The following is a 23,882-nucleotide window of genomic DNA, read 5'->3' as shown; positions in this document are numbered from 1 at the left end:
GGGGGTAGAGAGCAATATCAACCACTTTAGAAAACACTACTCTTGATTCAGATGATCTGGTTAGAAAGTTGGCTTCCTGACTGATTATCTATATGACCATGAACATACTTCTTAATCTCTCTCTGTTCTGACATCTTCACCTATAAAATGGAAATTTAAGAAATAATAAAATGGAAATAACATTCAGAAATTATGTACTTAACAAATGTTGCCAATGATTAGTTATTGCAAAACTAATAACATTCCCACCATAATTAATAGCAGTCCCACTTTAGGATTAAATGGAAAATTATTCCCTGTGTGCTTGCTCAAATTACTTCAAAAAATGCAAACTAAAGAATGGTTTGGTAAATTAGCAAAATTAATGTCATAGCAATTCACTACTTTAATATCTTTGATCCTGCTATAATATTACCATCCGTTCTGCGACTTTCTTGCCAAAAAATGAGCAGTCTCAATTTAATCATCATATGAATCTAAACTGAAAGACAATCTGCACAGTATCTGACCAGTAGTCCTATTTAACAGACTCACATTTCTTCAGTCTTTCTTTGTTTTCTATGGCTTGGATTAAGTTCAGCATCATATTTTTTTTGGTTTCTTTCAATCTGACTAAATGCAAGTTCAGATCCCATATTGGATCTTAGACCAGAACCAGGACATTAATGGGAAAATTTGAGAAATTCTAATAACATCTATAAATTAGTTGTTCAGTACTACATAACTGTCACTGTCACTGGCATCCCGTTGCTCATCGATTTGTTCAAGCGGGCACCAGTAATGTCTCTATTGTGAGACTTATTGTTAATATTTTGGGCATATAGAATACTTCAAAGGTAGCTTGCCAGGTTCTGCCATGCAGGTGAGATACTCTTGGTAGCTTGCCGGGCTCTCCAAGAGGGGTGGAGGAAGTACTACATAGCAACATAATTAAGTTTCTAGCTTTGATAATGAAACTGTGCTCATGAAGATATTAACATTAGGGTAATCTAGGTAAATACTGCTATTTTCCAACTTGTCTGCAACTTTAAAGACAAGTTCTACTACAAAATATTAATTTAAATAGCCATGCAAAATAAATAACTAGCTATTTATCTTATGCCATAGAGTTTGTAACCCCAGATGAGACCAAGACAGTTTCTCAATATCTATCTTTGCTCCGTAAACAGAAGATTAGCAATAGGATTTAGGAAATACATTGGATTGAGTCTGCACTAGGAATATCTACTAAAGGTGAACCTGGGGAATCATGTGCAATTCTGTGTAGGTTCGGCCAGTTGGTTGAGGATTGAAAAAGACCGGTGTTTCTTATTTTACCATGGCAGGAGTAGGTTCTCAGCTAACAGTAATCTAACTCTTAAAAGAGCATTGATATGATAAAAACTCATTCCAGATGCCTACCAAGAGGGAGGATTAGAATGAGTTTAATCTTAACTCTCAGATTATGGAAATATTAAAGAATATCCTGCCCTGAGCAGATGCCTCTCAGTTCTGCCCAGATGCCAGTGATGCTAATGATCAGTGCCCAGTCTCCACACCCCAGAACAGGACTTCACACCTTGGTTCACTCACCACAGATACAGGGCCTGTGTCTCCTCTCATCTGTTCCTCTATTTGTGCAAAGCATTTCTTTCTGTATCAATAAAGATCAGTGCTTTATAATCCTCCTGGTGAAGGTAAGGAAATGACAGGTCTACTGGGATCCAAGTGCAAATCCAAGAAATTTCTATAATTATAATCCAAGAAATTTCTATAATTATAATTATAAGCAGAGCCTCCCGTGAACCCCTTGAGGTCTGGGTCAGACAGCACTGGGACTTGTAAGAAAGCATCAGGCAATTCATCTGGATGAGTTTTCTTGGGGGAACCAGGTACTTATCCCAAAAAGTCATTTCCATGAATTACCAATCATGGATGGGATTGTGACAGATGGGGTTAGATGTGGGTCAAAAGGAACTTTGGAAACTTGGAAACAATCTTCCTCCCTAGTAATGAAGAATGTTCATTACAGTCTTTTCAAATTCTGCTGAAAAAAATCAGGCAGTATAGTCAGAGATGTCTGTTAGTATTTTAAACAAAGCTGGACAGTTGTGCGGGGGTTGGGGGGGCACAGGGAGGGGGATCATAGGAGGTTAGGGTAGAGAGAAGAAAAGAAGTAAAGGAGTTCTTCATTTCCTAAGCACAAGCATGAAGTTAGTTGAAAATAAATATATGGGGAGAGCCGCGGCACGAGAAGCAGAGCCTCCGCGCCTATTGACTGTGATCCTGAGGTCTCCTAACCCATTTTGGCACCAGAGCGGATGCTTGAGCCATGCATTTTGACTGTGAACTGAGCTACAATCTCGTGCAGCCCGGGGAGGGATTTTTTTTCCCTCTCCACCCCATTTTTCTGAGCGAAAATGGCGGCAGCAGCCACGCGGTGAGAGCCACCCTCTAAGACCCCTCCACCAGGAGGTAGGACTTTCTTTAGTGACGTAGCCTGTAGGTGGTCCTGGGAGGGGGGGCGTTCCCGGCGCGCCTTCCGCCCAGAGATGAACCGAGAGCCGCGGCTCGAGAAGCAGAGCCTCCCGCCTACTGACTGTGATCCTGAGGTCTCCTAACCCATTTTGGCACCAGAGCGGATGCTTGAGCCATGCATTTTGACTGTGAACTGAGCTAAAATATTAGAAACCCAAAACCGCGCGGCGGCGATAGCGGCCGCGCGGACTTAAAGTCTTCACTCTTACCAATGAAGAGAAATTATTAGATGATGCCTATTCGGCAGGCCTGATTGTTGGGGAAAATTTCCAATCAATAATAGTGAGTTCTGTATGGAAATATGAAATGTACTCAATATATAGAGAGAATAATGGGAATATCATTAGCTACTTAGATGGGTTTGGGGTGGGAGGGGGGTGTATTGGGGTTCTTGGTGGTGGAACGGGTGCACTGGTGAAGGGATGGTGGTTTAATCAGTATTTGACTGTGACTTAAACCTGAAAGCTTTGTATTTTTTTTCTTGTTTTCATGGTGGTTCAATAAAATATTTCTTTTAAAAGAAAAAAAGAAAAGAAATATATGGTATTAAAGTTAACACACTGCATTCCCCTCTCACCCTCACTCTCTCCCTCCCATTATCCCCACCCTACCACCCATTAGTCTTTAATATCCTACAGTTATGTCATAGAAAGATTTGATATACTCTTGGATCTGCTACAAGTCTCACAATGGAGATGTTACTGGTGCCCACTGGGGCAAAATCGATGAACAATGGGACAACAGTGCTACAGTGCTACAATGCAGAGCTACTCAGTATGTGGTGATGAGAAAATTAACTCTGTGTCTTTTGCACTTCACTTTAAACTAAGACAAATGGTTATTTTATTGGATTATTGTTAGAATTATAAGAATATAGTACATGAAGTCACTTAGAAGAGGACTTGGTGCATCATAAGCTCCATAACATATGCCCTTCTCTTTCCAGCAAGAAATTAAGAACTCACTTTAAGTAACCTATCTGGACTCCCCTACTTTGCCCTTTGTCGTACTCATCTTCTCCCAACATTCATAGTCAGTGTTTTGGCTTTTTTAATAAATCTTTATGTTGGAATAAACTTAGATTAGAATAAAAATGTCAAAGAAGAATCCACTGCAGTGTACCACATTGTATGTAGTCATCGTGTCTTTGTTTCTTCTAGTCTTTGATGTTTTCTCAGTTTTTTCTCCATTTTCAAGACCTTTAGAGTCTTGCAGATTTTTTTTTAATTTTTTATTAGAGAATCACTGTGCTACATAAGTGTTACAAACTTATGAACTTTTGTGTTTGCACTTCACTCATACAGTGATCGTTTACCCATCCCTCCACCAGTGCCCATTCTCCTTCACCAATGATCCCAGTATCCCTCTCACCACCCCTTGTTTTATAGTATGTCAGAGTGTCTCATTCACTAGATCCAGCCATTCCCCACTTTCTTTCTCTCCAGAGAGAAGAAGGGAACAATGTAGACATGACATGTAGGATGTTCAGTTCCTCTTTATTCCTCTTCAGGTCTCAGTGTATCCTGTCAAATAGAAAACAGAATATAGTAAGAGTGAGTCTGCTTGAGGCCTTCACTAGTTTCTGGGGTTATCCAGATGATCCTTCCAACCAGGAGACCATTCTCTGTCCTCTGTGGACAGCACCGCAATATAAATCTTCCCATACCCAGTCAGAAACCTTTTTCACTTTTTATTGGAATTTTTGAAATTTTACAATTTCTTTTTTTTATGTTATAACGTAGTTACAGTTAATATTCAAACACCAATCCCACCACCATTACACCTTCCCACCACCAAATTTGTGATGTTTCCATCCCAAGCCCCAATCCCTGTCCCAAAGCACAATCATAATAATATAATTTGTATTGTCTAGTTATGGAAAACTGTCTTATGACATGTCGCTGCCGCACCATCCAGGAATACGTTCAATCATAACATGAGGCTCGCCCGAGTGTGTGGGGAACAGCCTTGAGCCTGGCGGCAGTTGGGTTCTGGAGATTTCGGCTGCCAGGGCTGGGTTCCTTGGGGCGGGGTGGGTTCTCACCTGCCCCGCTCTGGAGCACCCCGAGTGAAACTGCCTAGCGCAGAGTACAGTGGCATGGCTATGGCAGGCATCATGTTACTCCTTCTGGGAGAAAAAGCTGTGTGATCTGGATGATGACCAATGAGGAGACTATCTGGCACCGGCAGGAGGTAGCTTATGGGCGTGAATCGGGGGTTGCTGGACACTGGGGGAAGCAGGCAGAGGATCTCCACTCCCATCCCGTCGGGCCCAGAGTCCAAGGTACAATTTCTTATAATGTTTCGTGTTCTGAAAGAAAACAGATTTTGTTTGTAACTTCAAAGTGACATCAAAATTAAAACTTTAAGAATCATTAAGTAGAAACTTGACCATAGAGTTTGTAACCCCAAATGAGGCCTAGTCGATTTCTCAATATTTATCTTTGCATATGGTCCTCAATTGTTTTTAGGGGTCACTCCTTAGAAGAATCAGGATGCCCCTAAGCAACGCCAAATGTGGTCCCCCAAAAATAAGTGGAGGAGATGAGCAAATACTTCCTCAATGATGATGTAAATGTGGCCTCCAGAGATATGAAAAATTGTTTATCATCACTGGTTATCAGAGAAGTGCAAATCAAAATAACAATGAGACATCACCTCACAGAAGGAAGAAATGTATGTATTATATATATGTGCATATATACGTATACATATATATAATTTGGGGCCATACCTGGTGGTGCTCAGGGTTTACTTCTGGCTCTGCACTCAGGGGTCACTCCTGGTGGGCTCTGGGAACCACATAGGGTTTGGGGGCTGGAATCCATGTCTGCCACATGCAAGGCAAGTACAAAGCAAGTTTAAGCAAGTGCAAGGTAAGTGCCCTATATGCTGTACTATTGCTCTAACCCCAAGAATGATCTATATTTTAAAAGTCAGGAAATATTAAATACTGGTTAGGATGTGAAAAAAAATAAAGAACTCTCATTCACTGCTTGTGGGTTTTGCTAGATTTAGTCTCTTTGGAAAATGGTTTGAAGACTATTCAAAAACATTAAGAAATAAGTCAAAGAAAGAACAGTGGGAGAGACACTTTCCTTGCTTAAAGTTGACCTGTGTTTGATTCTTGGTGCCACAAATAGTCCCCCAGCACGACCAGGAGTGAACCACCTCAGCACAGCCAGGTGTGATCCCAAAACAACAACAAAAACATTAAGAATCAAGCTTCCATATTATCCTTTGATTCTACTCTTGGGCATCTACCCCAGAACAAAATATTAAACCAAAGTATATGTATGCACTCTATGTCTAACACAGCATTGTGTATGTTAGCCAAGATTTGGAAACAACCCACATACTTAACAAAAGATGAGTGGATAAAGAAATTAATTATGATATATTTTTTGAATACTTTTAGAATACTTTTGTATTTTTATTTGGAATCTTTTTGGAACACAATGACATACTTGAAATTTGCTGCAATTTGGATGGAATTGGAGGAAGTCATGCTAAGTCAGAAAGAAAAAAGACAAATACCAAATGATCTTGCTCATATGTAGAATATAAAGAAACCAAGTGAAGGATTAGGTAATTCCCAATGGGAAACGAACTCTAAGATATTATGTTCAAGAGGACTGTGATATGAAGTTGCTAATGGGTATGGAGGTAGGAAGGATAATGGTGGAGGGATCCTGGCACTCTGGTAGTAGGTGTGGTGTAGCAGCACTGCAAATTAAAAAATTATATTGGTACTCATCATTATCAGCAGCAGCATCCCATTGATCATCGGTTTTCTTGAGTGGCCTCAGTGACATCTCCATTTGTCCTAGCCCTGAGATTTTATTTTATCTATTTATTTATTTTTTAATTTTATGCTTTTTAATTGAATCACCGTGAAAACAGTTACAGGGCTTTCAGGATCAAGTCTCAGTCATACAATGATCAAACACCCATCCCTTCACCAGTGCACATGTTCCACTACCAAGAACCCCAGCAGACCCCCCCTTACTCTCCCCCTCTGCCTGTGTGGCAGATGATTTTCACTTTACTCTCTCATTACTTTAATAACATTCAATTTTTGGCAGAAAACTCACTATCATTATTTGGAATTTCACCCCCCCCCAACAGTCAGAACTGTCGGAATGGCATCATTTTATCAGAATGGCATCATTAGATCATATGTTTTCTATTGTTGATATCAAAGAGCACATGACGATGCACGGTTGTGAAAGTGGCTGCCCAGTTTTGGGATTCTGGTATTAAGTCCAGAGGTATTTCTGCCAGCAGCCACTGCATTCTGAGATTGGTTTGTGTGCCTCTGGGATCATGACTGTTCAGGAGTAGAGAGCTGTTCATGGGCGGCCGCTTGAGGTCTCATCTGGGCAGGAAGCAGGGCCGGTTCTGCTGCACCCACATTGTGAGATTCCCCATGCGTCCCATCACTGCAAGCTGCTACCTTTCTGTCCAATTGGTTCTAAACTGTGGTAGTCGCCATGCTGTTGAAAGGGGAAAAGGCCCAAGGACAAAAACCCTTCCCCTCCCAGTGCTGCATGAGGTCGTAGTTTAGTTCAAAGTCCAGGAGTGTAGCTGCCAGCAGCCGCTGGGCTTCTGTACCTCTGGAAAAATGGCCACTCAAGGTTGGCGGAGCCATTCCTGAGTGATTTTTTTTGTATATCAGGAAAGGTTTGGAGAGATATCCCAGTCCCACATACTGGAGCTGTGTTAGTAGAAGCTCAGTGTCACCGGGGCTCCATATGGAGAAGGCGGAGAGTCTGCACCTTCTCTGTCTGGCACCCCAGTGTTGTTGGCCTGGACTGGGGTCTGGAGCATTCTCCAGCTTTCAGTGCCCGCCGGCCCAGATTCTTACTGCTGACTGTTGCAGCAAAATGGTGCCAAGAAGAAAAAGACATTCAGGGCATTCATATAGGGAAGGAAGAAATGAAGCTCACACTATTCGCAGATGATATGATACTGTACCTAGAGAAACCCAAAACCTCTACCAAGAAACTCTCAGAAACAATAGACTTGTACAGTAAAGTCGCAGGTTATAAAATCAATACCCAAAAATCCATGGCCTTCCTATACGCAAATAATGAAATAGAGGAAAGTGACATAAAAAAAAATCCCCTTCACAATCGTGCCCCAGAAAATCAAGTACCTCGGAATCAACTTAACTAAAGAGGTCAAGGATCTCTACAAAGGAAACTACAAAATGCTAATCAATGAAATAAAAGAGGACACGAGGAAATGGAAGCATATTCCGTGCTCATGGATAGGAAGAATTAACATTGTCAAAATGGCAATACTCCCCAAAGCACTATACAGAATCAATGCGATCCCTATAAGGATACCCATGAAAAACTTCAAAGAAATGGAGCAAACACTTCTGAAATTCATATGGAACAATAAACACCCATGAATAGCTAAAGCAATTCTTGGGAAAAGGACGATGGGAGGCATCACCCTCTCCAACCTCAAACTCTACTATAAAGCGGTAATAATCAAAACAGCATGGTACTGGTCCAAAAGCAGATCCACAGACCAATGGAACAGGGTGGAATATCCCTACACGCATCCCCAACTGTATGAACATCTTTGATAATGAAGCAATAAATTTGAAGTAGAGCAAAGAAAGCCTCTTCAACAAATGGTGCTGGCAGAACTGGACGACCACTTGTAAAAAAATGGGTTTAGATCTTGACATATCACCATGCACAAAATTCAGATCAAAATGGATTAAAGACCTCAACATCAGACCACAATCCATAAGGTACATTGAAGACAAGGTTGGCAAAACTCTCCACAACATTGAAGCTACTGGTATATTCAAAGATGATATGTCACTGACCAGCCAAGTGGAAACAGAGATAAACAAATGGGACTATATTATACTAAGAAGCTTCTGCACTGCAAAAGATACAGTGACCAAAATACATAGACAATCTACAGAATCAGAAATAATATTCACCCACTACCCATCAGATAAGGGGTTAATATCAAGGATATACAAGGCACTGGTTGAAATGTACAAGAAGAAAACTCCCAACCTCATCAAAAAATGGGGGATGGAAATGAACAGAAATTTTCTCAAGGAAAGAATACGAATGGCAAAAAGGCGAGTGAAAAAATGCTCTTCGTCACTAATCATCAGAGAGATGCAGATCAAAACAACTATGAGATACCACCTCACACCACAGAGACTGGCACAAATCCAAAAGAACAAAAGCAACTGCTGTTGGCGTGGATCTGGGGAGAAAGGGACCCTCCTACACTGCTGGTGGTAATGCCGACTGGTCCAGCCCTTTTGGAAGATAGTATGGTCGCTTCTCAAAAAATTAGAAATTGAGCTGCCATTTGACCCAGCAATACCACTTCTGGGAATATATCCCAGACAGGCAAAAAAGTATAGTCGAAATGACATCTGCACTTGTATGTTCATCACAGCACTGTTTACAATAGCAGAATCCGAAAAAAAAAAAACAAAAACGAGTGCCTAAGAACAGATGACTGGTTAAAGAAACTTTGGTACATCTACACAATGGAATACTATGCAGCTGTTAGAAAAGATGAAGTCATGACTTTTGCATATAAGTGGATCAACATGGAAAGTATCATGCTAAGTGAAATGAGTCAGAAAGAGACAGACACAGAAAGATTGCACTCATCTGTGGAATATAAAATAACAGAATAGGAGACTAACACCCAAGAATAGTAGAGATAAGTACCAGGAGGTTGGCTCCATGGCTTGGAAGCTGGTCTCACACTCTGGAGGAAGGGGCAGCTCTCATAGAGAATGGAACACCAGGTAAAGTGTGTTTTGAGGACCCGCACAGGATGGGAGATGCACGCTGAAAAATAGAATATAGATCAAACACGATGGCCACGCAGTGCTACTGTTGCAAACCACAACACCCAAAAGGAGAGAGAGAACAAAAGGGAATGCCCTTCCACAGAGGTGGGGTGGGGTGGGGGGGATGGGGAGGGAGGGTGGGAGGGATGCTGGGAACATTGGTGGAGGGGACTGGGCACTGGTGGAGGAATATAAACAAAATGCAAACATGAAAGTTCATAAGTTTGTAACTGTAACTCATGGAGATTCACTAATAAAATAAATAAATAAATAAATAAATAAATAAGTTAAGAGCAAAAAAAGAAAAATGGCGCCGAGGCTAGCCCTGAAATTTTAGCCGCCTCTCTTTACTCATCCTTCCCAATGGTGCCACATTGGAGGCTCTTTCAGGGTCAGTGGAATGAGACCCATCATTGTTACTGGTTTTGGCATATGAATACGCCACAGGGAGTTTTCCAGGCTCTCCCACGCTCACAGGAAACACTCGGTAGCTTGCCAGGTTCTCCAAGAGGGAGAACTAGGTTATAAGATGTTGGTACTCTCAAAAAAAATTTAAAGCTTCACATAATCATGTCACCCCATGTTTCACAAGAGAAAATTTAGGTGTAAATCTATAGTGATAATGTGGTAAAATATGAAAAGGTTTTTTCCCATTTTGGAGGGGATGCAGGGGGCAGAAGAGCATAAACAGCTGTGCTCAAGGCTTGTTCCTGACTCCATGCTCAGGGATAACTCATGATAGTGCTCGAGGGACCACATTGCAGTGCTAGGAGTTGAACCAGGTTGGCCACATGCAATGCAAGACCTTAGTTTCTATATTTTATCTCCTTTCTTTAGCTCTCCTTTTCTTGTTTGTTTTTCTTTAGCTCTCTTAACACCTCTTACTCAGATGCTCTCTTTGCCTTAAATCTACTAAAAATGGCTCTGTGGGGTCATCTCTCAAACCTGGAGTGAGAGAGAAAATAATAAAGGAAATAACGAGATTAAAAAAATCAATTCTATCTGGCTGTAAGGGATTTTTCCCTAGTCTATTGATTCTAAAACATGAAATTCAATGGTCTTTGAACCATTTACAAAACTGATGATTCCTTTATTTGTTGTGGTTTTTTTTTTTGTTTTGGGGTCACACCTGGCGATGCACAGGGGTTATTCCTGGCTCTGCACTCAGGAATTACTCCTAGCAGTGCTCAGGGAACCATATGGGATGCTGGGATTTGAACCCGGGTCGGCCCCATGCAAGGCAAATGCCCTACCTGCTATGCTATGCTATCACTCCAGCCCCCTATTCATTGTGTTTTAACTGGAGATTAGTGAGGTATTAATTATATGTTCTGGTAGTGTATGCTGCTAAACAAGAGTACAGCAAAGTTCTCAACTTCTATATTATTTTAAGGGATATACCCAGCAGTGCTCAAATCTTACTTCTGATGATGCACTCAGGGATCACTCCTGGCAGCTCTCAGAGGACTATATGAGGTGCTGTGCTTAGAATCCAGGTGGGAGTCTGGAAAGGCAAATAAAATTTTCTGGGAAAAATTGATGTTAACTCAATGTAAGTAATGTGCCATTAGGAGATTGTTCAGAGTCGATGTAACTAATGTGTCACTAGAAGACTATTCAGACCCTACTAAAACTGGTAAAAAAAAAATAGGCTCAGTGTTGGCTCTTTCCATCCAAATGATCATAGTATAGAAAGACTCTACTTAAGCACCATAGCAAGGACTTTTCTTACCAAGGAATATCTATTTACCATTGATAGTGTAGACACTGGCATGTGAGCCTATTGACTAAGCAACAGGTGGCTGGGGGAGAGACTTAAGAGCAGCCATAAGATTGGTCCTCTTAACAAATAGAGTATGGAGTGCTTTCTCTATACCAGATGCATTCTGGTAGATGTTCATATGGAGCAAAATGTGTTCTTTCTCTGGACCCTTTGAAGTTCAGTGTATATTTCTTTTTTGGGAGGGATCACACCCAGCAATGCTCTGGGGTTACTCCTGGCTCTGCCCTCAGGAATTACTCCTGGCTGTGCTTGGGGGACCATATGGGATGCTGGGAATCGAACCTGGGTTGGCTGTGTGCAAGGCAAACGCCCTACCCACTATGCTATCACTCCAGCCCCTCAGTGTATTGATCCCTTTTCTATCTTAGCTATCCACTGCCCCACACTCTATCCATATTTCTATCCATAAGTCTTTGCTGTTGATCTTTAATTTTTTTCTTTTTAAAAATAGGATCTGTGAGTCACTCCTGGTGATATGAGTCTGGTGATGTGGTGCTTAGGGCTGGTAATATGATGCTTCTCAGACTGTTGATATTCATGGGCCATGTGGTGTCCAGGATTGACCTGAGTGCCTTGGACGTGCCTGCCATATGCTCTACCATTTGAGTTATCTTATTGGCCTAATGATATTCCCGAAACATTAGCAGTATGACAAATCACCATGCCTAAGTAAAAAAAGTACACAAAATTTAAAACATTAAAAAATATTTGAAAGTCTTTTTATTTCTAATCCAGGAAAGGCCATCCTGTGTGAATAGTTTATGTGTGAATAGCAGTTGCCTGGGTCTGAGTGGAAAGGGGAATTATAGTTTCATGGTGAGATGATATGACAATGTGAATAATTCAATCTCACTGAGCTGTACATGTAAAATTATAACCCAAAAATATAATTAAGAGTGTGGGGCAGTGGAGAGCTAAGATAGAAAAGGGATCAGTATGACAATAATAACTGAAAATTAACATGCTGGACAAGAACTGACTGTTAAAAGTAGGTAAAGCGATATACCTGATAACCTTTCAGTATCTGTATGGCAAACCACAATGCCCAAAAAAGTGGGGGGAGAAGGGGGAGAAGGAGAGAGAGAGAAGAAGAAGAAAAATGCCTGCCATAGAGGCAGACTGTGATGGGAGAGAACCTGGGGAAACTGGTGCAGTGAACCAGTGCACTGGTGGAGAGATGGGTGTTGGAACACTGTATAACTGAAACTGAAATGTAATCATGAACAGCTTTGTAAGGGTCTATCACACAGTGATTCAATTAACATATATATAATTAATACTCCGGCTAACAATAATAATTGTAATTTCAGAAAATCCCTAAAGCAGGAACAGGACCACAGTTGATGCTCAGTAGTTGTCAGTTTCTTTCTCAAGCACTCGCTGTGTGGTATCTGCCTTAGTAACAAGACTAAGGTAACAAGGTTCCTGAAGATGAATTTATTTCTGGGAGCTGCATGTCAGAGAAAACTCCTCGGGGGACTATCCTCCTATTAAAGCTTCCTACAAGGAGCTGCACCCTTGAGTGATGCTGGAGGCGCACCTGGAGGTGAGGACGGAGCGCTGGAACCCAGCCTGACTCCCTCTAGCAGACTGGGTACTCGACTCCTCCAGGGAATAGCGACGTGGGGAACCCAGGACTAGAGGCAGTTCCGCTGTCACTGGGTCACAGCCTGCAGGAAGCCGAAGGCTGAGCCAGACTCTGATACCTGCGGCCCGGAGCTCGCCGGACCGCACTCCCGGGCCTGGCTCGCTCCTCCTCCACCCAGCGCCCGCCCACCCGCTCTCCAGCGTCCCGCCCGGCCCATCGCTCCTCCCACACTCCGCCTCCTTCTCCGACTCGCCTTTGGCAGGAAAACGAAAGTGAAATTGGCAGCCCTGTCAATGTGGAGTGCCCCGAACTGGTAAGTCCACCCCACTACGCCTCTTTTCCCTAGCCCAGGTGTTTTTTTCAGCGTGACCCCCGCCCCAAGAAACTTTGGACCCGGTTTCCCGTGTCCAGAGCCCGGCGCTTCCTATAGGAGATGGTCACATGCCTGGGAAGAGGTTGGATTGGGAACTAGGTTTGGAAGGGACTGGGGTGCCCTGACGCTGGCATTGGAGCAGGGAGGGTGGCCCAGGGTAGCCCAGTGAGGAGTAGGTCTGCAATCCCTGGCACCCTCATTTCCAAATGTCCCCTCCAGTGTGTTGAAAAATGTGTAGGGCTGGGGAGATTAGTCAGAGGGCCAGCATACAGGAGTCTAGGGTGGGATTCTGGCATCATATGTGGGGAGGGGGGAGTGATCCTGAAAGAATAGCCTCTAAGCACCACTGCTTGTGACCCAAAAGGAAAAACACCGTCCACTGAAGAAAATGAGGGCAGTTAACAGGTTTGGGGTAATTGAGAGAAGGACCACCAGTGGGCTGGTCCTCATATTTATGAGATCTGGTATTATTTGTATGTTTGGTCTGATATTATATGTATATACACAGATAGATACTTTTCATATACTCACCTGTATCTGTCCTTAAGTGCATTAGTGCATGTACCTGTTAAAATACACACAAATGTTTTTATATTCACTTTATATGCACCTCCATGCTTTACTTCCCTATGCTTCTTATTCTCATTCTCATCAAAGGCAAAGACTGTATTAAAGAAAAGGTAAGTCAAAATTGATCATAGGTTTAAATAGAATACCCATAACTATAAAACTTCTTTATGATGGTATGGGAGAAAATCTTTGTGAACTTGAGTTAGGAAAAACTTTCTTAGCTATGACACAGAAAGCATAATCTATTATAGGTGAGAAGATAAACACTTTATTTCAATTTAAAATCTCTGCTCTTCCAAAGACACCACAAAGAGAATGACAAGACATGCCAGAGACTGGAGAAAACATTTGCAAATGATAGATAAAGAACTTGATTCAAAATATAAAATGAGCTTTCTAAAACCAATCATAGAAAACAAGTAACTCAGTTTTTTAAGTGGGCACAGCATTGTTAATCATACTTAATAGCACAGCGGGTAGGGCGTTTGCCTTACACGCAACAGACCTGGGTTCAATTCCTCCGTCCCTCTCAAAGAACCCGGCAAGCTATCAAGAGCATCCCTCCCACACAGCAGAGCCTGACAAGCTACCTGTGGCATATTCATATGCCAAAAACAGTAACAACAAGTCTCACAATGGAGACGTTACTGGTACACGCTCGAGCAAATCCATGAACAATGGGACGACAGTGCTACGACAGTGCCTATATGCCATCAACTCATAAACAACCTGGGTGCTACTCTGCCCCAGGTATTTTTGATTCCAAAAAGACTAATAGCTTGTTGTTGACTGGGAGCCTTACAAATAACATGAACAATGGATTCACATGCATTTCACATGTTTTATTTATTATTAATTATATTTTGTTTGGGACCCACACTTGCCAGTGCTCAGGGCTTACTCCTGGCTCTGTACTTAGGAATCACTCACGGTGGGGCTACAGAGACCAGACCACATGAGGTGCCAGTACTGAACCAGGCTCCGGTGCCTGTAGTCCCTAGACAGTCTCTTTAGCCCTATACATTGAATTCTTATCCTAGGTGAGCTAGAGAAAGAAAACGTTAAGAAATTGGTAAAGAAGAGAATATTCACTTACAGTTATATAGTTACTTTGTTCATACTTAAAGTAAACAACTATTTATAAGAAAATATGCATGTAAACCGCAACAGATACAGTGACCAGAATCCAAAGACTATCCACAGAATGGGAAAGGATATTTACACAATACCCATCAGATATGGGGTTGATATCAATGGTATATAAAGCACTGGTTGAACTCTACAAGAACAAAACAGCCAACCCCATCAAAAAATGGGGCGAAGAAATGAACAGAAACTTTACCAAAGAAGAAATACGAATGGCCAAAAGGCACATGAAAAAGTGCTCTACATCACTAATCATCAGAGAGATGCAGATCAAAACAACCACAAGATACCACCTCACACCACAGAGACTAGCGCACATCCAAAAGAACAAAAGCAACCGCTGCTGGAGAGGATGTGGCGAGAAAGGGACCCTTCTACACTGCTGGTGGGAATGCCGACTGGTTCAGCCCTTCTGGAAAACAATATGGACGATTCTCAAAAAATTAGAAATTGAGCTCCCATTTGACCCAGCAATACCACTGCTGGGAATATATCCCAGAGAGGCAAAAAAGTATAATCGAAATGGCATATGCACATGTATGTTCATCGCAGCACTGTTTACAATAGCCAGAATCTGGAAAAAACCCGAATGCCCTAGAACGGATGACTGGTTGAGGAAACTTTGGTACATCTATACAATGGAATACTATGCAGCTGTTAGAAAAAAGGAGGTCACAAATTTTTTATTTAAGTGGATCGGCATGAAAAGTTTCATGCTAAGTGAAATGAGTCAGAAAGAGAGAGACAGACATAGAAAGATTGCACTCATCTATGACATATAGAATAACAGAGTGGGAGACTAACACCCAAGAATTGTAGAAACAACTACCAGGAGGTTGACTCCATGGCTAGGAGGCTGGCCTCACATTCTGGGGAAAGGGCAACTCAGAGAAGGGATCACCAACTATAATATAGTCGAAGGCCATGTGGGAGAAGGGAGTTGCGGGCTGAATGAGGGCTAGAGACTGAGCACAGTGGCCACTCAACAACTTTATTGCAAACCACAATAGCTAATTAGAGGGAGAGAACAGAAGGGAATACCCTGCCACAGTGACAGGGTGGGGTGGGGGGAGATGGGATTGGGGAGGATGGGAGGGATGCTGGGTTTACTGGTGGTGGAGTATGGGCACTGGTGAAGGGATGGGTTCCCGAACTTTGTATGGAGGAAGCATAAGCACAGATGTGTATAAATCCGTAACTGTACCCTCATGGTGATTCATTAATTAAAAATAAATAAATTTATTAAAAAAAAAGAAGAAGAAAAGAAAATATGCATGTAAGGGGCTGGAGCGATAGCACAGCAGGTAGGGCGTTTGCCTTGCAAGCGGCCGACCCGGATTCAATTCCCAGCATCCCATATGGTCCTCTGAGCAACACCAGGAGTAATTCCTGAGCTCAGAGCCAGGAGTAACCCCTGTGCATCACCAGATGTGACCCAAAAAAGCAAAAAAAAAAAAAAAAAGAAAAGAAAAGATGCTTATAAGTGGACACCCATAGTTCAAATTTGTGTAATTCAAGGGTCAGCTGTATACTAGAGCTGCTATAGTGATATACTAATCTGCATTATTACACAGATTAACAAATATGTATAGAAAGCATACAAAAATGAACAACTTTTCTGGCACATAGAAGGTGTAAGGTAAATGTTTAGCCGCCGTTATGATGAGCTTCTCATAACAGAGCACTGTGTGGCTAAGATGGAAAAGTATTAACAAACCATTTTGGGACATTGAGGGGTTAGGCAGAGAGTAACATGATGAAAAGAAAATTCTAAACTGCGTTCTCTGAGCTATTTCAGTAAGTTTGCTTTCTCTTTTGGTTGATATGTCTGTTTTTTTACCTTTTTGAGTTATCTTTCTCTGTGTTTCCCCTTGAATTGTTTTGTTTTTGTTTTTTTTTTTTTCTTTTCACAAAACCCTTCTCTTTTTCTTCTCTCCCCACTAGGTCAACAGAGATCTCCACTGTGCTAATACGGTTATTACCTGATGGCTTCAGCAATGCCTTTAGAAAAGATGTGGGAGGAAGTCACGTGCGCCATCTGTCTGGATCCCATGGTAGAGCCTGTGAGCATTGAGTGTGGCCATGGGTTTTGCCGGGAATGCATCATGGAAGTGGGAAAAATTGGAGGCGGAGTCTGTCCTGTGTGCCGACACAAGTTTCTGCTCAACAGTCTGCGGCCCAACCGACAACTAGCCAATTTGATAGACAACCTTAGACAAATGGTCCAGGACAAGGAGGGTGCACAGTGGGAGAGGTGTGGGGTGCATGGAGAGAAACTTCACCTTTTCTGTGAGAAGGATGGCAAGGCCCTTTGCTGGGTATGTTCCCAGTCCGGGAAACATCGTGACCACCACATGGTCCCAATTGAGGAGGCTGCTCAGGAGTATCAGGTGAGGCTGGGAACAAAGGCATGAAGTGATAAAGGACACAAGGGGGTCAGAGACTGCACAAAGGCTAAGGCGCATGCCTTACATGCATCCGACCCCAGATCCGTCCCGCATGATGCCCTAAGCATTGCTGGGTGCAACACTGGAGGCACCCCAGCACCACTATGTGTATCTATAGCCCAAGAATCTGAGGAGACCTTGAGTCCTTAGAAAAGCTCTTGGATTTTTTCAAGGGCTCTGATTTGGGAGTTTTATTTTTTACTTTGTTTTGGTGGCCACACGCAGTGGTGCTCAAGGCTTGCTCCTGGCTCATGCTCAAATATCATTCCTGATAATACTCAGAGCACTGAGGATTGAGCCAAGATTGGCCATAGGCAAGGCAAACATTTTAACTTGTGTATTATCTTAATCTCTCTGCCCCCATAGAACCATTTGGGAGTTCTTTTCCCCCAAAAGAAAGATGAGGCCTTGGTGAGTTTTTTGTTCCCCAAAGATAGAGTTGGAAGAGTCGCCTGTGGGTGTGAGGAATTAAAGAGAAGACAAGTATATCCCACAGTCCATGTCAAATTGAAAGAACAAATTTCACGCTTATCACAGCTGTCTCACTCCCCAGAGGCATGAGATATAGTAGGAGAACATGGTGCAAGAATCATGTTTCCTTGTGTCCTCTATTAGAGCTTTCCTGCCACCCCAATGGAGGGGCTCTATTTTGTGAGAAACATCAGGCTTCTGCCAAAGTCTTCCCATTTGACAGAACCAGATTCTATTCCTCCCTCCTTCTCTACTCTTCAGCCACTTCATACCACCACCACACCCCCACTTCTTAGCCTGGGGTGCCAGGTACTAACTGCTATCTTTCTCTGCAGGAGAAACTCCAGGCTGCATTGGAGAAACTGAGAAAAGAACAGGTGTTGGCTGAGAAATTGGAAACGGATATTGTCACGCAAAGAGCAGCCTGGAAGGCAAGAATTTTGAGGAAGGAAATCACAGACTGGAAAACTTGGCACTGTTTTAAGAAAGTCCTACAGTAGTTATGCCTTTTGGAGGAGTGACAGAATTCAGATGTCTCACTCTCCAAGGACCAGCATGCTGCTTCCTATGTCTCCTGACAGAGGGGAGCAAAATGGGTGGAGTTCCTAATTAGGAAGATAAAGAGACTTAGGAGAAGGTTCCAAAGGGGGCAAGTCCAATCCTAAAACTTCTGCAGCTAAAAAAGCTGCAGAACTAGAATAATTTTAGGGGGTGACAGCACCAATGCCTTCATGCCTGGTTCAGGGGTGTCCCAGGAGAGACACACAACTGCAAGCCTACAGAGAAATGGCAATGGTGACAGAGTAATAGTACAGTGGGTAGGGCATTTACCTTGCACGCAGCTGACCCGGGTTCGATCGCCAGCATCCCCTGTGGTCCCTTGCACACCATCAAGTGTAATACTTGAGTATAGAGCCAGGAGTAACCCCTGAGCATAGACGGGTGTGCCCCCCACCCCTTTCAAAAAAAAATGAAATGGGCGAGGGCTGTAGCTACCTGCAAATATTATTATCTTGGTTGATGTTCTTGTGTTTTTACCTCCTCTGGTTCACATACCAAGTGGACTACCAAGTCTTGAGATAGAAAAAAACAACTTGATTAGATGGTCTGGACATGCTTGACCATGCTGAGGTCAGTGATCCAAAGTGTAATGAAGAACTAAATTTGGGGCGGGGGGTGGGGAGGAGTTAGTCAAAGTGTAGAGACTAGTAAAAGAAGCCCAGAGGCTTCTGGAAGATTTGGGTCAGGGAAAGAAAAAGGCTCTGATATCAAGGAATATCATCCTGTGTTATGTGGTGACTTTCCAATCCCAAGCAGAAGGCGGCAAGCCAAGTCTATCTCAAACACTGTCTTTCCCCAGAACTTAAGAGGTGTGATATAATTGGGGTGGATCTGGTATCAGTCTTTCTGTAACTTAAGTATGAAGACAAAGGATAGATTTGAGCGATCGGGTTTTGAAGGAGGATGAGGAAAGTCTATTATAAGCTGGCGAAGCTGTGGGTGCAGTGTACCCCTTACCATCCCAGCCCCCTCCTGGTCCCAGAAGTCTCTCCTACCTACCTCCCTAGAAAAATTATGTCTGTATCTCGGTCAGTGACTCTTTCTTCCCAGATGAAGCCAGGATGATACATTTAAAGGGAATAAAAATATATGTTGATACCATTTTCAAGACTTAGCACCTCTTTCTTTCCATTGACACCATAGGAAAAGGTTGAGACACAGAAAATAAAGATTCATGCAGAGTTTGTGAAACAGAAAAACTTACTGGATGAAGAGGAGCAGAGGCAACTGCAGAAACTAGAGAAGGATGAGAGGGAACAGCTGAGAATCCTGGGGGAGACAGAGGCCGAGTTGGCCCAACAGAGCCAGGCCCTGCAGGAGCTGATCGCAGAGCTGGAGCGGAGAAGTCGGGGCTCTGCCTTGGAACTGCTGTCGGTGAGAACTGGGGAAGCCTCCCCACCTGAGAGTCGGGAGTAGCTGGAAAAGGTCAGGGTTCCTTAGGGCTGCCACTAGAGCAAACAGAAACTTGGGATCAGGTTTCCAGTTGCTTTACTCTACATTGAGTTCTAGTTTCTTTTGCTCAAGAAAATTGCAGGCAACTGTGAATAATTGCATTCAAGCATGGAACAGTTACATAATTAGGAAGGAATATTAAAATATACAATATCCCTGGTAATTGACTCCCAGTAAGTACCTTGTTCTAGGTATGTGACCTTGAGAAAATTCTTTTGGTGGGGGAGGGGAGGAGGAAGAAGAGGATGCTCACAAGCATGGTGCAGGCGCTCCATGAACTACTCCAACTAATCCTCTGCTAACCAGGCTGGATGGTTCGATGCTAGAACCAGGTGATGAGGTACTTGAACCCAGCAGTACTAGGGACCACTGAGGCCACAACCAGTGTTGCTTAGGAGTTTCTTAGGAGCCTCCAGGGCAACACCTAAATTGTGTTCAGGGAGCTATTTGGTGCTGGGATACAAAGTCTGGTACTTTCCCATGGTCCATGCCCAAGGCATGTACCCTGAATCCTGAGCTGTCTCTCAATCCCAAATTCCTTCAGCTTTCAGATTTCTCATAAGTTTAATGTATATTATAATATTACATATCTCGAAGGATTTTTATAGTTCTATCTGTTTTCCTTTTGAGACTGTTACTTTACTTTTTGCATATATAAATATTGACAACCCTATACCCTCTTTCTGGATGATCCCTTTATTAGGTTATCATTTGGAAGTTTGTTTGGTCTGATATAAATATGACAATATCAGCTTTTTCTATTTCTAGTTGCATGGAATAGTTGCACGCTTTTTCAGTACTTTTACTTTCAATCTGTGTGTCTTTATATCTGAAGTGGATCTCTTTGTTGGCAACATATAAATGAATATTTTTTGTGTGGTTTAAGTGTCATATTTATAATAGTGCTAAAATTTATGGTATTGATGTGCAAGATCACTATGCCTGACCACAACCAAAGTAGTACCTAAGACCCTCCACCACTATATCACCCATGATGGGTTTTTATTTTTTCACAAGCATCCATACATTACTTTTGCTCAAGTCTAATTAGAAATGTCTTAGGTGTAACTGTTTTTCTATTTTTTTAATTATTTTATCTTCATTGGTTAAAGCACTGTGATTTACTGTTAATGATAGTTTCATGTGTATATGATTCCATACTACGCCCATCACCAGAGTCCCCGCAACCCTCCCCAAGTCCTAAAGGCCTCTCCCCTTCAGCCCCCCTCTGCACCCCTCCCACCCTGCCCAGACTCAGTTCTCTTGTCTTTGGCCCTTTGCTAGTATCTTACTGTGTATTGTAAGTCCCATATATCACTGTCACTGTCACTGTCACTGCTCATTGATTTGCTCGAGCAGGCACCAGTAACGTCTCCATTGTGAGACTTGTTACTGTTTTTGGCATATTGAATACGCCACAGGTAGCTTGCCAGGCTCTGCCGTGCAGGCAAGATACTCTCGGTAGCTTGCCGGGCTCTCTGAGAGAGGCAGATGAATCGAACCTGGATTGGCTACATGCAAGGTGAACGCTATACCCACTGTGCTATCACTCCAGCCCATAAGAGAGATAATTATATATCTATCCTTTTCCTTCTGACTTACTTGATATCCTCTAATTGCATCCATGTTTTAGTAAATTGCATAATTTTTTTAAGTGAAGCAAAAGTTTTCATTAAAAGAAATTTAGAATTCAGAGACATATGAGGGGAGAGATAGAGAGGAATATTTCAGAGCAAATGTGGGCTTGGAAGAAAAGCAAGTAAACAGATTCCCCCCCCCCTTTCTTAGAGCTGCATAGTATTTTATTGTGCATATATACTGCAACTTCTTGATCCATTTATCCGTAGGTGGGCACTTGAGTTGTTTCCTTATCTTGGCTATTGTACTAAGTGCTAAGATAAGCATAGCTGTACATATATCCTTTAAAATTAATGTTTCTGTGTTTTGGAGTTAGATGCCAAGAAGCAGTGTCTCTGTATTGTATGGGAACTGTATTCCTAGTTTTTGGAGAGATCTACATATGGCTTTCCATAGAAGCTGAACTTTCAGATTACATTACATTCGGTTCCTTTCTCGCCAAAAATGTCGGGTCTTAAAAAAATGTTGTAGTTTTATATAGATATAGAATGGAATGCAATTTGCTGCAACATGGATGGAACCAGAGAGCATTGTGTTAAATGAAATAAGTGTGAAAGGGTTATGGCACTTTGGTGGTGGTAGGGTGTAGTAATTTATGCATCAATGCTATAAAATTAAACACTATTGTAACCATGTTATCAAAACTAAAATAAAAAACTTTTCATGGAAACACCTTGGGTCTTGACCCAAAGTGATTGGAAAGAGAAAAGTTCTGATGACCTCAGAATAGGATCTCACCAACAGAACAAAAGCTTCCATTATAAACATGGAACTCCAGAACTTACTGTTTGTCTCTTTTTTCCCTCAGGAGGTGAAAATTGTCCTGGAAAGGTAAGGAGAGATTTTGTCAGAGAAGGACACAACATACAAACCTATAAAAAAAAGTTATTGAGATTTAAAAAATTAAAAAGTATAAAGTTTTCCCCCATCTTTCCATATTCTGGAAGATTCACTCTTTATACACAATTTTCTCATCTCACTGGGCTAAATAGTAGACATCTCAGTGTGTTATCCACAGTAATTCACTGTAACATCTTCACAAAGTCAATTCCTAATCAGGAAGTCCTGGGAAGTTATGAGCAGGCAGCCTGCTTGGACTCCTTTAAAAACTACTGGTTACCTAGTTCCCTGAAAGATCCATGAATAAAACCCACAGCCTGAGCAAGACTTCTTGAAGTTTCTGAAAATGAGTGATTATGGATAGATAAGATGTTTATAAAATGAAACAATATGCTTGAGAGGTAACCTTTCTCTTGGAGAGGAGAAAGTCTACCCCAGGTACAGAGACTCGTGGGATGAGAAACACCTGGTAGGAATTCAATGTTCCTCACTCCCAAAGATCCTAACATAAGAGCTCACTTTATATTTGCACTGAAAGTAAATTATTAGAGGTTTAGCATTGGGGTTTAGGGATGAAAAATGGGAGAAAAAAATGACTAGGTTTCCAATTGTTTCCCTCAGGAGTGAGTCTTGGAACCTGAAGGAGCTGAACCTTACTTCCCTGCACTTGACGGACACGTGCCATGTGCCGGGATTAAAGAAGATGCTGAGGATGTACGGAGGTGAGGAAAGCATGAAGAGTATGTGGCTAGCCTTCTGGAGAACAGAAGGAAAGGAGGAGGGTATGACACATCCCAGGATTGGGGAGAGATGCCAGGGTAAAGGAAGTAGTACTCAGATGAAAGAAGGAAAGGCAAGGGTGGGGACTAGGGGTTCTTTCCTCTCTCAGAGAGCCCTAAGGTCACCTCCTCATTTTCATTTTATAAGGGCAGTTATTGACCCCCCTTCTCCCAGCCTGACTGTGTCCCCATTCTCTCTGCAGTAAATGTCACTCTGGATCCTCACACAGCCAATCCATGGCTCATACTTTCAAAGAATCAGAGACAAGTAAGGCTTGGAAAGACCCAGCAACAAGTGCCTGAAAATAAGGAGAGATTTGATAGTTATCCCATGGTTTTGGGTGTCCAGCACTTTGACTCTGGGAAGTTTTACTGGGAAGTAGATGTGACAGGAAAGGATGCGTGGGACCTGGGAGTATGTCGAGACTCCGTGCAGAGAAAGGGACATATTTGGCTCTGCCCCCAAAATGGCTTCTGGACAATTTGGTTATGGGGCAAACAACAGTATCAGGCTGGCACCTCTCCCCAGACTCCACTCCACCTTCAGGTGCCTCCATGTCAGGTTGGAATCTTCCTGGACTGTGAGGCCAGAACTGTGTCCTTCTACAATATCACTGACCATGGCTCTCTCATCTACACCTTCTCTGAATGTGTCTTCAATGGACCTCTGCGGCCCTTCTTCAATACTGGTTTCAATGACAACGGAAGAAATGCATCTCCTCTGACCCTCTGTCCCCTGAGGATGGGATTGTAGGATCCACTGGACCACTTGATACAAACTCAGTCATTGAACTTGCCACATTTTCCTGTGAATTTGAACCAGCTCTGTCTTTACAGAGGTGTCAAGAAGAATACCAACAAGGAAAC

At 42.5% G+C, this 23,882-nt stretch overlaps 2 protein-coding genes across 2 annotated transcripts in view; one reads left to right on the top strand and one right to left on the bottom strand.

Annotated features, from left to right (window-relative positions):
• The window catches only part of LOC129405917 (olfactory receptor 51G2-like), an 18,769-nt gene extending 5,105 nt beyond the window's left edge, over positions 1-13,664 (bottom strand). The window contains exons 1-2 of the mRNA XM_055143638.1: positions 13,643-13,664; positions 12,857-12,991 (exon numbers count right to left, since the gene is read on the bottom strand). Of these exons, the coding sequence (XP_054999613.1) occupies positions 12,857-12,991; positions 13,643-13,664 (157 nt within the window). The remainder of the gene's footprint in view (positions 1-12,856; positions 12,992-13,642) is intronic.
• Positions 13,000-23,882, top strand: TRIM21 (tripartite motif containing 21). Its single transcript, XM_055141081.1, has 7 exons — positions 13,000-13,051; positions 16,772-17,217; positions 18,081-18,176; positions 19,450-19,680; positions 22,205-22,227; positions 22,858-22,958; positions 23,219-23,882. Exons 2-7 carry the CDS (start codon positions 16,813-16,815, stop codon positions 23,767-23,769), a joined length of 1,407 nt encoding a protein of 468 aa, XP_054997056.1. The 5' UTR covers positions 13,000-13,051; positions 16,772-16,812; the 3' UTR covers positions 23,770-23,882.

The sequence above is a fragment of the Sorex araneus genome, chromosome 6 (genome assembly GCF_027595985.1).
Source record: "Sorex araneus isolate mSorAra2 chromosome 6, mSorAra2.pri, whole genome shotgun sequence".
NCBI lineage: Eukaryota > Metazoa > Chordata > Mammalia > Eulipotyphla > Soricidae > Sorex > Sorex araneus.
Note: the sequence above shows the minus strand (reverse complement) of the source record. Positions and strands in the feature narration are given on the sequence as shown.